Below are 12,581 nucleotides of genomic sequence, written 5' to 3' on the forward strand. Positions count from 1 at the left end.
TTTAGCATTTTAGCTAATTAGCAACTTTGCAACTACTTACTACTTTTTAGCTATTTTGCAACTACTTAGCATGTTATCTAACCCTTTCCCTAACCCTAACCTTAACCATTTACCCTAACTCCTAACCCTAACCAGCTGGCTGGAGTGTTTAAGGACATATTCAATCTCTCCCTATCCCAGTCTGTTGTCCCGACTTGCTTCAAGATGTCCACCATTGTTCCTGTACCCAAGAAAGTGAAGGTAACTGAACTAAATGAATATCGCCCTGTGGCACTCACTTCTGTCATCATGACGTGCTTTGAGAGGCTAGTTAAGGATCATATCACCTCCACCTTACCCAACACCCTTGACCCACTACAATTTGCATGCCGCCCCAACAGATCCACAGATGATGCAATTGCCATCGCACTGCACACTGCCTTATCCCATCTGGACAAGAGGAATACCTATGTAAGAATGCTGTTCATCAACTACAGCTCAGCCTTCAACACCATAGTGCCCTCCAAGCTCATCACTAAACTCTGTGACCTGGGTCTGAACCCTGTCCTGTGCAACTAGGCCCTGGACTTCCTGATGGGCCGTCCCCAGGTGGTGAAGGTAGGCAACAACACCTCCGCTACGCTGATCCTCAACATGGGGGCCCCACAAGGGTGTGTGCTCAGCCCCCTCCTGTACTCCCTGTTGACTGCGTGGTCAAGCACATCTCCAACTCAATCATCAAGTTTGTAGGCAACACAACAGTGCTGGGCCTGATTACCAACAACAACGAGACAGCCTACAGGGAGGAGGTGAGGGCCCTGGCAGAGTGGTGCCAGGAAAATAACCTCTCCCTCAATGTCAACAATACAAAGGAGCTGATCATGGACTTCAAGAGACAGCAGAGGGAGCACGCCCCCATCCACATCAACAGGGCCACAGTGGAGAGGGTGAAGTGCTTCAAGTTCCTCGGCGTGCACATCACTGACAACCTGAAATGGTCCATCCACACAGACAGTGTGGTGAAGAAGGCGCAACAGCGCCTCTTCAACCTCAGGTTGCAGCTAAACCAAAAATGTGAGTTCCCACAACTTCCAAGTGAACCAAATGTGCTAGCTGGGATGGGTGTTTTTCTCCAATTACAATTGAGTTATTGAGGAATGGCCAAGTCATCTTGGCTTTATCAGATGATCATATAATTATGAATAGTAATTATGGTAGGCGTCATACTTCTGTAATTTATACATTTTAAATTTACCCACATTGTAAATCCCAGTTTGAGCGAATTAGGTCTCCAAATAAGGAAGACAATGGTGGCAATTTATACTGTATAGCTGGCACTGCCAATAGAGATCTGAATCTTTATTCATGTGAGTGCTCTTCTGTTGAAATCCCAGGGTCGCATCCAGCAGGGAATTCTGACGTATACTACGTACAAGGGTGGAGCAAAACCCTGCTCACGCCTCTCCACAAACGATAACATTACGCAGAGAGGACGCTCGTTTGTGATTCGCGAGAGCTGGCCCTCCCTCCTAGTAGGTGGCCCAACCGGGATATATTTGTGTGCAGTGAATACGCAGAGACAAGCCGTGTACAAATCCGTCGGTTTTTGGAATTTGGTACTCCGGAGAGGGACCTATAGGCAGAGAGAAGCGAAAGGAACTGAATAAAGAAAGAGCACCACACTAAAAGGAACTGAAACACACAGTCGAAAATGTCTTCGAATAAAGACGATGGTGGATGGAAGAAGTTTATATGGGATTCGGACAAGGGGGAATTTTGTGGACGCACAGGGGGGAGTTGGTGTAAGTATGCCATTCTGATATTTATGATCATGTTAATTGGCCATTATGGCCAGGGGTTTTAATCGAAATTGTGATGGCTCTCAAATGGCGCGCCTATTGGGCAGTATGGAGCGAGCTCGGAGTCTTCATTTCATCGTGGTGCATAGCACCTGTTTGATTTGACTTTGCAGCAATGTGTGCTACAATGGTACGGTGTCAGAGTCTATATCATTGCCCGTCGCCACTTGTTCATGGCTCTCCATGTCTGTGTTGTGAGTAATAGCATATGGTGAACATGCGACCAGTTTTTGCTCATATTTCACTGTCACCTGTCCTTGCTAGGAACCTACTGCCTTATTCAAAGGAACAGCCTACCGACTGTTCCAAGCAAAGATGGGTTTTCATTTAAATCACACATCTTAAATCAATGTGAGAATCCAAATAGGTCGTGAAGGACAGTGGTGGGAATAGACGTAATATACATTATTAGAACATGATATTCTAAAGGTTCCAATCTTAATAGTACAGTAGGCTAGTTGATCACACCGCAGAGACGCAGCCGCCTGTGCCTGGAAGGAGACTAGAACAACCCATCGCAGTAACATGATCTATACCTATGAGGATGGAATTACACAACATGTACATACTGTAGGGACTTAGTTTCATTTCCGATGTAAAATGACACAATCAAAGGGTTAAAAATGCATCATAGTCCAAGGTGATTCAAGGTGAAATGGCCTACTTGGAATTCTAGAGAGGACGTTCCATCTAGTGTTACTATTCGACGTGGATCCTGTGTCACTGCAATTAACAACGGAAATGGATTAACTAGACTAATTTTACTTTTCCCGTTTCCATCTGCATCCATGTCTTCCCTCGTCTCAATGTCACACAAGTAGCCTACATTTTCGGTATTTGGAGGACGACAGAGGAGAGACTTCATGTTGCAATTTTGCTTATTTTACTGACGCCCTCAAGTTGGTTGGTTTGGTCATTTACATCAACCGTGTTTTGTGTGTGCATTATCTCAAGGCCAAAACCTCTTTTGGATTTTTTCATTTCATTTATTATTATTTTTTACCCCATTTTGTCATTTTTCTTGTTGGGGGGGGGGGGGGTTACAGGTACAACACAACATAATTTCATATTTAGTTCAATAAATTGAGTATGAAAAGGAAACAGATAAAAGTGACCCTCCAACCCTACAGCAGTCCCCAACCCCACCCATTCAACATGTCTCCATCCATAACACACCGTAGGTTGGTTGTGATGTCCTTATAATTCTGCCAAGGAACAGGCGACATCTTCAGTAATGCGTAATTGATTGGGAACTGCTGTCTCCTATAGGATGTGACCCTTTGACATTGTCTTATGCACCACTAGGCCTATACAGTACTATCTCTGCAGGGCTTGTGGGGGAGGCAGGGTTGGGGGTGACTTGAGGAGATTCTAATTACTGCAGTAGTACTATGGCTGGACTCGGGGCGGCAGGTAACGTAGCGGTTAAGAGCGTTCGGCCAGTAACCGAAAGGTCGCTGGTTCGAATCCCGAGCGACTAGGTAAAAAAATCTGTCAATGTGCCCTTGAGCAGGGCACTTAACCCTAATTGCTCCTGTAAGTCACTCTGTATAAGAGCCTCTGCTAAATAACTAAAATGTACTATACCTGCAGGGGTGTTAATGGAGGGCCCAGGAGGAAGCAACAAATAAATACATTGTTTTACAAAAAATTATGTTAAAGGAAATACTGTGTATATGTAGTATTTAATTTGTATTTTTCTACTGCAACCGCCAACCACAGGAGGACTCAGGAGCCCGCTCTCAATGAGTGTAGACAGCCTGTTGCTCCCTGCTGCAGCTCAGCTAATCATCAGATGGGGGGAGGTATGGGGCCCACGTGGGTAACTGGGGGGCTCAGCCTCGATTGGGTAACTGATGTAATAAAAATAAACTGCATAATAAATACATAAATGTGACTGGTCAATTTTGAGTCAAGGGCTGGGTTCAAGCCCATAGGGGGCTCGAGGCATTTACATTTTTTTTTTGTATCATACTTTTTTATCCAACCACAGGAGCCCGATCTCAATGTTCAAAATACACCAGAGAGCATAATTTAGCCACAGAAGATCAATAGTTTATAAAAAAATTAAAATAACTTGTGGATTAAGTTTTATCGCAAGCAAAGACGGGTTTCTGCCAAAATAAAGGAAACTCCGACCTAAAGTGTCTTAAAAGGGTGTTGGGCCACCATGAGCTGCCAGAACAGCGTCAATGTGCCTTGGCATAGATTCTACAAGTGGACCTAAACCATGCCAGGAAAATGCACCCCACGCCGTAATATATATATATATATATATATATAATATATATATATATTACACACTACCGTTCGAAAGTTTGGAGTCACTTAGAAATGTCCTTGTTTTCGAAAGAAAAACATTTTTTTTGTCCATTTTAAAATAACATAAACTTGATCAGAAATACAGTGTAGACATTGTTAATGTTGTAAATGGCTATTGTAGCTGGAAACGGCAGATTTTTAATGGAATATCTACATAGGCGTACAGAGGCCCATTATTAGCAACCATCAGTCCTGTGTTCCAATGGCACCCCAAACTTTTGAACGGTAGTGTGTGTCACAATAAATAAATAAATATATGTATGTATGTATGTATGTATGTATGTATGTATATGTGTCGTTTACTCAAGTGTTTCCTTTATTTTGGCAGTTACCGTTATGCCTACAGTCGGGGAGGGCACAGTTTGTTGTGTTGTGGCCATAGACATATCATCCATAGAAGGGTTTTGTAACCTCTTACCCTGACAATTTGACTGTTAAACTCAACGGCCAGTCCTGACTTGAATGAGAACTGCCATCTATGGATTATATTTCTATGGTTGGTTGTGGCTGTTGGTTTGCCTTTTGCAGATCTCAAAATACATTTTAAAAAAGCCCTGGGGCCTATGATTTCTTAATCCTGCCCTGTGTACCTGTGCTGGTGTGATGCATATCCCAGCCTGCACATTTTGGTTCCTTGGAAGTTGTGGGAACGTATGTTTTTGGTTTCCCATTGGTTCTGAGTATGAAGCAATACGTTTCCCGACCTGTAAAACTGAACGTTTTTTTAAAATGTTCTGAAAACGGAAGTGAACATTTCACATGTTCTGGGAACGTACATTTTTAGGTTGCAGGGAGGTTCTGAGAATGTTCTACTATGGTTCCCTGAAAGTTTTCCTGGGAGGTTTTATTAACTTTCTGAGAATGGAAATTATAGGTTATTTTAAGGTAATTAAATAACGTTCTAAAAACATGTTTCAATAAGACTAACACTGCTAGCTTAGGTAACTGTTTTGAACTCCAAGCAGAGATAGGACACATGTACATTTAATTTTCTTAGGCATTAATCATGCAAACGCATTTCTTTTTTTATTGTGGCACATTGTCAGTGAGATTTGACCCTATGATCTTCTGTTCTCTATCCATGGAATTAGTCTACTGCGCCACCAGGATAGTGCTAGCATGTTGTTTTTAAAAAACTCATACAAAGCTGTTAATTTTAGTCTATTTAAACAGACTCCATTTTAAAGGAAACAAGCACTCATTAAGACCAAGTGTGGCCAATTAGTGGGCGTGACCAACACACCTGAACACACTTAACGAGAGGTTTTATTGATGCTGAGAATAGAATGTATGTTTTTAAATAACATTCTTAGAATGTTCTTAATGTTCTGAGAACATGACTTAAAATAGAACCATGAGGAAACTTTATTTTTAAGTACTTACATTCCCACAGAAGAACGTTGTTTCTTAAAGCTGCAGTATGTGACTTTGGGCGACCTGATCAAATTCACAAATATGAGTTATAGATCTGTCATTCTCATTGAAAGCAAGTCTAAGAAGTGGTAGATCCCGTTCTTAAGTTTCATTTTTGTGTCTTTTACTTTGTTTTGTACACCAGCTTCAAACAGCTGAAAATACAATGTTTTTGGTTATGGTACAAGGATTCTCGACACTATACTTGCTTGTTTTGTCACAAACTGAAATTAGGTCGAACTATTAGAATTTTAGCAACCAGGTAATGGGGGAGTGATTTCTGCATGGTGCCCTTTTTTAACGTTCTCTAAACAATTTGAGAACATAACTTTAAATAGAACCATGAGGAAATATACTGAAATTCCCACCTAAGAAACCTATGGTTCTCAGAACGTTATGTGCTAGCTGGGTAGTATCTATGTTTTGTATAAACAGATGAGCATGCAGGACAGCCTCCATTGTTATTGGGACCTGAATGTATTAATTTATTGGCCTTATTTGAGATGTGGGCACTATTTTTAGAGCAACCTAGTCTCTCGTGACAGGCCTAACAATTAAAGCTGAGTAGCTGGCTTGAGATTTGGTTCTGGGTGCTGAGATTAACAGCAACCAAAAGTAATTTGACAATTTTCTACTCTGAAGCCTGAAGTTGTTGTTCCCCTGGCTACTACTGTATGATCTACTGGTTACACTTCATTTTCATGCCCTCAGTGAAGAGGCAAGACAATGTCTACTACTGTTATGGGTGGATTACAATTTGGAATGGTAGCTTTGTGGTTAGGTTACCTCCTGCTCCCTCCATAGGAGACACAGGCTTCTCTGTCTGCATGCATTCTACCTATAAAGGTATCCCTGAGCCCAGGAGTGCATCACAAATGGTACCCTTTTCCCTATATCGTGGACTTCTTTTGACCAGCGCACTACATAGGGAATAGGGTGCCATTTGGGACGTATACCAGTTATGTATAGTCTGTGTCTGGACCAGGAACCCTAATGTAGAAACCAGGTGGGCTTGGATTAGTAGTAGAGCCAGCCAATGTATTTATCTAATTTAATGCGTTTGATAGTGTTGTGATCTGTGGGGCAATGACTAGGTGGTATATTGAGGTTTGACGATAGACACGCATGAGATTGAATTGGTCCAGTTGGAATTGGAACACTGCAGAAACACTAGTCTGACAAGACGCATTTGGCAGACATGCTGTTTCTCTTTCTTAAGCTGTACCCCTCTCGTCTCACTTTGTGGTGCAAGACATCACTTGTCTATTTGATGTTAAAATGGTAAGCATTTAAGTCCCCAACGTCACAAACACTACAGTCAAAAACGAAGGTGGGCAGAGGGGATCCACAGTCTACATATCTGAGGTGTTTAGTGTACTATACACACTGGCTCTGCAGGGCTGGTTAGGGTGGCAGGGTTGGGTTGACTTACTGCAGTAATACTAACGTTGGACTTGGGACTTCATTATGGGGAATGTTAATAGTTTTTCAGAGCAGATTTAACATTCTACAGTTGTGTAATGCTGGAGTTCTGTACGTGGCTTTTGTATGACTCAATTGAATGAGTGGAAATGGAGCTTGTCAGCAACATAACAGGATCTTAATGGCATGACTGGTGTTTGTGTAAAAACAAATGTCACAATCATCTGTCCTCCCCCTCTCTTGCATGGTGATGACCCATTTTCCTCTCTCTCTCTCTCCTTTTACAGTTAAAATTCTAGGGTTCTACTTAGTCTTCTATGCATTTCTGGCTGGAGTATTCATCGGCACCATCCAGGCCTTGCTTCTCACCCTCAGTAACTACAAACCCACCTGGCAAGACAGAGTTGCTCCCCCAGGTAAGGTATCGCTAAACACTGAGCCACTACTGCTGCCTGGGGATAGGACAGATGGTGTCCAAACACAGTGGCTTCGTTTGAAATGGCACCTTATTCCCTACCCACTGGTCAAAAGTAGTGCAATATGTAGGGGATAGGGTGCCATTTGGGACGCAGCCAGTGTCTAACATGCATGTTTGTATGTCTCAGAGGGATGGGTTATGTCCGTCAAACATCCTCTTATTGAATTTCACACTTTAACTCCTTAAGGAAGTCCCACTGTGAGATATCAGCTGAATTGACTTTAGCACTGCAGATGGGCCAGAAAGCAGGCAGGCAGGCAGGCATGTTACCGTTTGAGGTCATAAACACAGAGGACTCTTGTCTTTCAGGTAAACGGTGGGTGTCATCCATGCATGCAGCATGTGAAACTGTTTTTGTTACTGGTTCAGTGTCTATGGCCCTGGCTCATTTAGGCTAGCTTGTACAGTAGTATGCTTTCATCCAATAACAAACAGGTGAAATTAGATTTTTGGCAAAGATGTAGATAAGTGCTTCTGTCAAAATGAACTCTGGTCTAGTAGTGAACTGAATAAATGAACTCTGGTCTAGTAGTGAACTGAATAAATGAACTCTGGTCTAGTAGTGAACTGAATAATGGAAGTGTTATTCCAGTTACTGCAATCCTACATTTTGGTGTAGATAGTGGGTTGGTCAAGTGTTGCCAGTGTCACAATTAATGACATGACCTTGTCAAAGACTAGTAAGCTGCATTTGAACTATGTCTAAAGCCAGTTGAATGTTGAAGTATCCCAGCCCAGTCATTTGTCTGTCCGGGTGTATATATAGCCATGGTCTGCTCAGGGAACCCCCATTAGGAGGTGAGGTGAGGAGAGGTAGCTAGGCGTTGATGTGAGTTACTTTCCACAGGCTGGGGAGGTGGGGGCTGGGGGCTGGGATGGGCTGGTTGTAAATAAGGAAGCAGAAGAGAATAGGTGTGGACGTGTTTTGGATCTTGTCCCGTAGAGTAAAGACAGTTGTCTTTTGTTTGAAATGGGCTTTTCCCATTTACTGACCCATCTGCTAAGAACAATGACCGGGATTCACCTTCCTCTTCAAGAGTGTCTTCCAAAGTGTGGACTCTTCCATGTATGACTGCCTCACTGAAAGACTTCATTAGAAAACAAATTACACTGACTGTACTTAACATTACTGAGTATGAAACCAGTGTGTTAGTGTAAATAGAATGGTCACAAGTCCACTGAAACATTTATAGTCCTATTATAAAAGATTGTATTGCTAATAGTACTTTCTCTACTTCTGTAACATTGAAACTGATGGTGACTGTCTCTCTGTTCTCAGGCCTATCGCACACCCCACGCTCCGACAAGTCCGAGATCGCCTTCAACTTGAATGATGTGGAGACCTACTTGGCTTACACCAAGGCCATGAGAGAGTTCCTGGTTATGTACGACGAGGACAAACAGAGGGACCAGATGAAATACGAGGATTGTGGAGGTACGTGAAGTGGGCCCCTCTTGGGCCTGGTTCCATTCCGCTCTCTACCCCCTCCCCCTAGCTCCTAGTCCTACCCCCTCCCATGACACAGTCCTAAGAGGATGGAGGCTGGTGCTCAATGTGGTGGAAGCTCTACTTAGGTGGAGGTGGTGCCATCACCTTATAGCCTTTTGCTTATTGAATCCTTTCTGGTGTTCTAACATCGACCAGATGGGATAGGAACTAAGTGGTCAGGACATGGAATGGAATTGTGTATTGGCTTCTTCAGAGAGAAGGTGTATTTTTATATGAATTAGTTGAAGCGAGCAGCTGTGCCATCCTGTGCACAGCGTTTATTTTGTGATTTCCTTCTCCTCTCCCATTAGAGCAACCGGATGACTATAAGAACCGTGGTGACCTGGAGAGTGATGTGGGGATCAGGAAGGCCTGTCGCTTCCAGAGGACCTGGCTTGGGCCTTGCGCTGGCATCGAGGACAGAGACTTCGGCTTCAAGGATGGAAAACCCTGCCTGATCGTCAAGCTCAACAGGATCGTCAACTTCAGGCCAAGGGTAAATATCCTCAGGACATAACTTTCAGGCCTTATCAACCAGGACATATGAAAAGTTGACCTCTTGTACAAACCGGTCACTTTGATATTTCCAGTGGCCCCTGGTTGTTAGTTTATGCATATTTCCCCCAAAGTAGTAGTACATTATTGAATGCAAATCTACATATACTTTCTTAGGTAAAAGTGTTACTGTTTTTTAGCGTATGCTCTCCAAAGCAGATTTGTTTTGCCGCTCCTCACTCACTGTGTACCTGTCCTCCCTCCTTTCAGCCCCCCAGCTCCAATGACAGCATCCCTGAGGGAGCCCAGTCCAAGGTCCAGCCCAACGTCATGCCCATCTTCTGCACCAACAAGGTACAGTACGCCAGACGTGGAATGAGATGGAACCACATCAAATCAGAATGAATCATTCCAAAGTCGGTTGACCGTAATGTCAGTAAAGGAACATTGAAGCCTAAGGGAATGTTGACTTGAATGGGAATGTTCGTTCTAGCAATTCTAGAATTGCTTTCGAGGAATAGTCCCCATTCTGTCACTAAACCAGCTATTGTAAATGTGTTTCTGGGTAAAGGTTAGACCTCAGAATGACCAGAATAGCACCGTATTTCTCTTCTTTTGACCCTGTCACCCAATATCTTTGCAGAGAGAGGAGGACGCGGGTAAGATCGGCGAGGTGAAGTATTACGGCATTGGTGAAGGCTTCCCCCTCCAGTATTACCCCTACTACGGCAAGCTGCTTCACCCCCAGTACCTGCAGCCCCTGGTGGCCCTCCAGTTCGTCAACCTCACCATGAACACCGAGCTGCGCATCGAGTGCAGAGCCTACGGAGAGAACATCGGCTACAGCGAGAAGGACAAGTTCCAAGGGAAATTTGACGTTAAATTCACTGTCACCAACTTATGACCGCAGTTAGGTTCATAGCACTTTTTTTCTCTCCAGCCCCATCTCCCTCCTCAACCATTTCTCAAAAGTAACAAAATAATTTAGGAAAGGGAGTTGGGGTGGAAATGTTAAGTAAAAAAAATCACAACTAGTCTTGAACAAAACTCATAACATACGGGACGACACTTCATCTGTCTGCTTTACACTGGCTTCTCTGCTTCTGTCTAGGTTTAGAATGTAAGTCGCAGGAGGAGTAGCAATAGCATAAAGTATTTATTCTACTGTAAATGAAGAATATTCCTTGAGCCATGGGGACATGTTTCATTTATGACTGTAAATTGTAATTCCACTACTGATGTGTAGCGAGCCGTGTTTTGTCCCTCCTCCGTATTGCTGCCTTGTGTGGTTTCTATACATATTTTTGGAGTGTACAGTGCAGTAGTCGCATACATTGGTCCTTTCCAAGCCATGTTGTAACCTGTTTACTTATGTGAGCAAGCTTTAGCAGTCCAAGATGTGTATATACTATATATGAATACTTAATAATTGAAAAATATTGACACGGTACGCTCTGATCTCTTCTGGTCCGTGTGAGATAAAAGGTTGCACTCCAGGGAACTAGACCTACTCTTTCCTTCTTTTTGCCTTTATGTCTGATTGATTGTGGGAGAAATATTTTTACATCTTTTACTTTTAGAATCACTTTAAATGTGGGATAAGGGTTTTATTACGCTATTGTTTCAGACTTTTATTTTGTTCTATTTGATCTCACTCTTAATGTCGAGTTGTCTCCGGGTTGTTAGACTACTTTTGCCTTTTGTAGGGCAACGGTGCTAACTCTGCTTTTTAAAGATGATTGTTTCGCTGAATTACGTCACGTCATCTCACAACGTGGTGTAACTTTCTGATGAATGTTTTAGCCATTTTACATGGTGGAAGTAGGAGTTTTATATTTATGCGATTGTACATTTTTTTTTCTGCAGAAAAGTGTAATGTATAAATACAATACCAAAGTCACTGGTCCAAGTTGAGGAGAATCTTATCAGAAGCAGCACTGTACCCCGTGTTTTAGGATTTCTCGTCGATGTTAAGTGCTAAAAGTCAATGTCTAACATCAGTCACGTTACTATCAGGAGTTCTCATCCGCTCTTGTCATTTATTTAATCCCAGTACGAAAAAAAACTGAAATAAAATGATAACACAACTTTCTTTCTTTATTCCAGTTTCTCTCAAACAAAACCAATACACCGCTGTAAGGACACACTGCACCAGTCTAAAGTGGCGTCCTCTTCTTGTCTCCTTTTCTTTCAATATGCACAGATCTGAAAGAAAAGGACAGGACGGGTTCTACTATATTGCTGTGACCTTCCCTGTCATTTCAGATCAGTGACGATGGAAATAGAACTGCATCACACCGTTGATGTAGTCCTACCCTAGTCTGGGGTTTTTCAGTGACACACCACCTTACCTACTGGTATCTAGTGTCAGGTGAATAGTGAGGCTTGGCAAAGAGTTAAGGGTTGTTTATTTATGCATTTTGAACCCTGCAAAAAACACGTACGTTACATTTGAAGTGCCTATAATTAAAAGGAGACCATCTCCTATCTTCATCCAAACGGACTCCTTATCAACTCTAACCAGATGCTGACAGAGCAGGGGGAAATAAGTGCTGCAAAACCAGCTCCCCTCGGTGTCTGCCCTTCCTCTGTTTTCCTACAGCTAATGACTTCCAGAACTAATGACCGTCAAGGTCAACTCGTGCATTTCAAAATATTTGATTTGACCTGTTTGTTTTTTGCAACGACATGACACAATAGAGAAACCGCTTGTGGAATTATTATTTTTAGGTACATTGTCGGCTTGGAAAAGAAACTACAAACCACCTAGAAATCAAAGGATGTTACAGAGAGCTGTCAATGCTAACATGTTAAGTAAGGGACGTTAGATGGTTTTTAGCTACTAGTCTGTTGCCATGGTTACCACAGCTCATCTCCTGAGAGACTACTGCCATGGTTACCACAGCTCAGCTAGCCTCCAGGCTTATGACACATCACCTGGGTGACTGACTAACACCATGTTGCTCATTCTGTGTATGTGGAAAGGTCTAGCCCTTGATCATGACTCTCAGGTCCATTACATTACACATAAGAGTCATTGGACGAAGGTGTCTTATGTATGGGGGAGTTTTGTTAAGAGCCCCAATGCTTGGTCTGAACATTAATAGCGTGCATCACTTGTGGT

At 42.8% G+C, this 12,581-nt stretch overlaps 1 protein-coding gene across 1 annotated transcript; it reads left to right on the plus strand.

Annotated features, from left to right (window-relative positions):
• Positions 1–1,541: 1,541 nt before the first annotated feature.
• Positions 1,542–11,544, plus strand: LOC311123883 (sodium/potassium-transporting ATPase subunit beta-233-like). Its single transcript, XM_084198103.1, has 6 exons — positions 1,542–1,781; positions 7,283–7,411; positions 8,753–8,908; positions 9,274–9,458; positions 9,728–9,811; positions 10,101–11,544. The coding sequence occupies exons 1-6, from the start codon at positions 1,691–1,693 to the stop codon at positions 10,359–10,361; spliced, it is 906 nt and encodes a 301-aa protein (XP_084054229.1). The 5' UTR covers positions 1,542–1,690; the 3' UTR covers positions 10,362–11,544.
• Positions 11,545–12,581: the final 1,037 nt, after the last annotated feature.

This window comes from Coregonus lavaretus (genome assembly GCF_964263955.1).
Source record: "Coregonus lavaretus genome assembly, contig: HAP1_SCAFFOLD_4596, whole genome shotgun sequence".
Classification (NCBI taxonomy): domain Eukaryota; kingdom Metazoa; phylum Chordata; class Actinopteri; order Salmoniformes; family Salmonidae; genus Coregonus; species Coregonus lavaretus.

Coding starts and splice junctions, on each gene's coding strand:
- LOC311123883 (XM_084198103.1), top strand. CDS start 1,691: ATGTCTTCGAATAAAGACGATGGTGGATGGAAGAAGTTTATATGGGAT. Junction 1,782..7,282: donor ACGCACAGGGGGGAGTTGGT/GTAAGTATGCCA, acceptor CTCCTTTTACAG/TTAAAATTCTAGGGTTCTAC. Junction 7,412..8,752: donor AGACAGAGTTGCTCCCCCAG/GTAAGGTATCGC, acceptor CTCTGTTCTCAG/GCCTATCGCACACCCCACGC.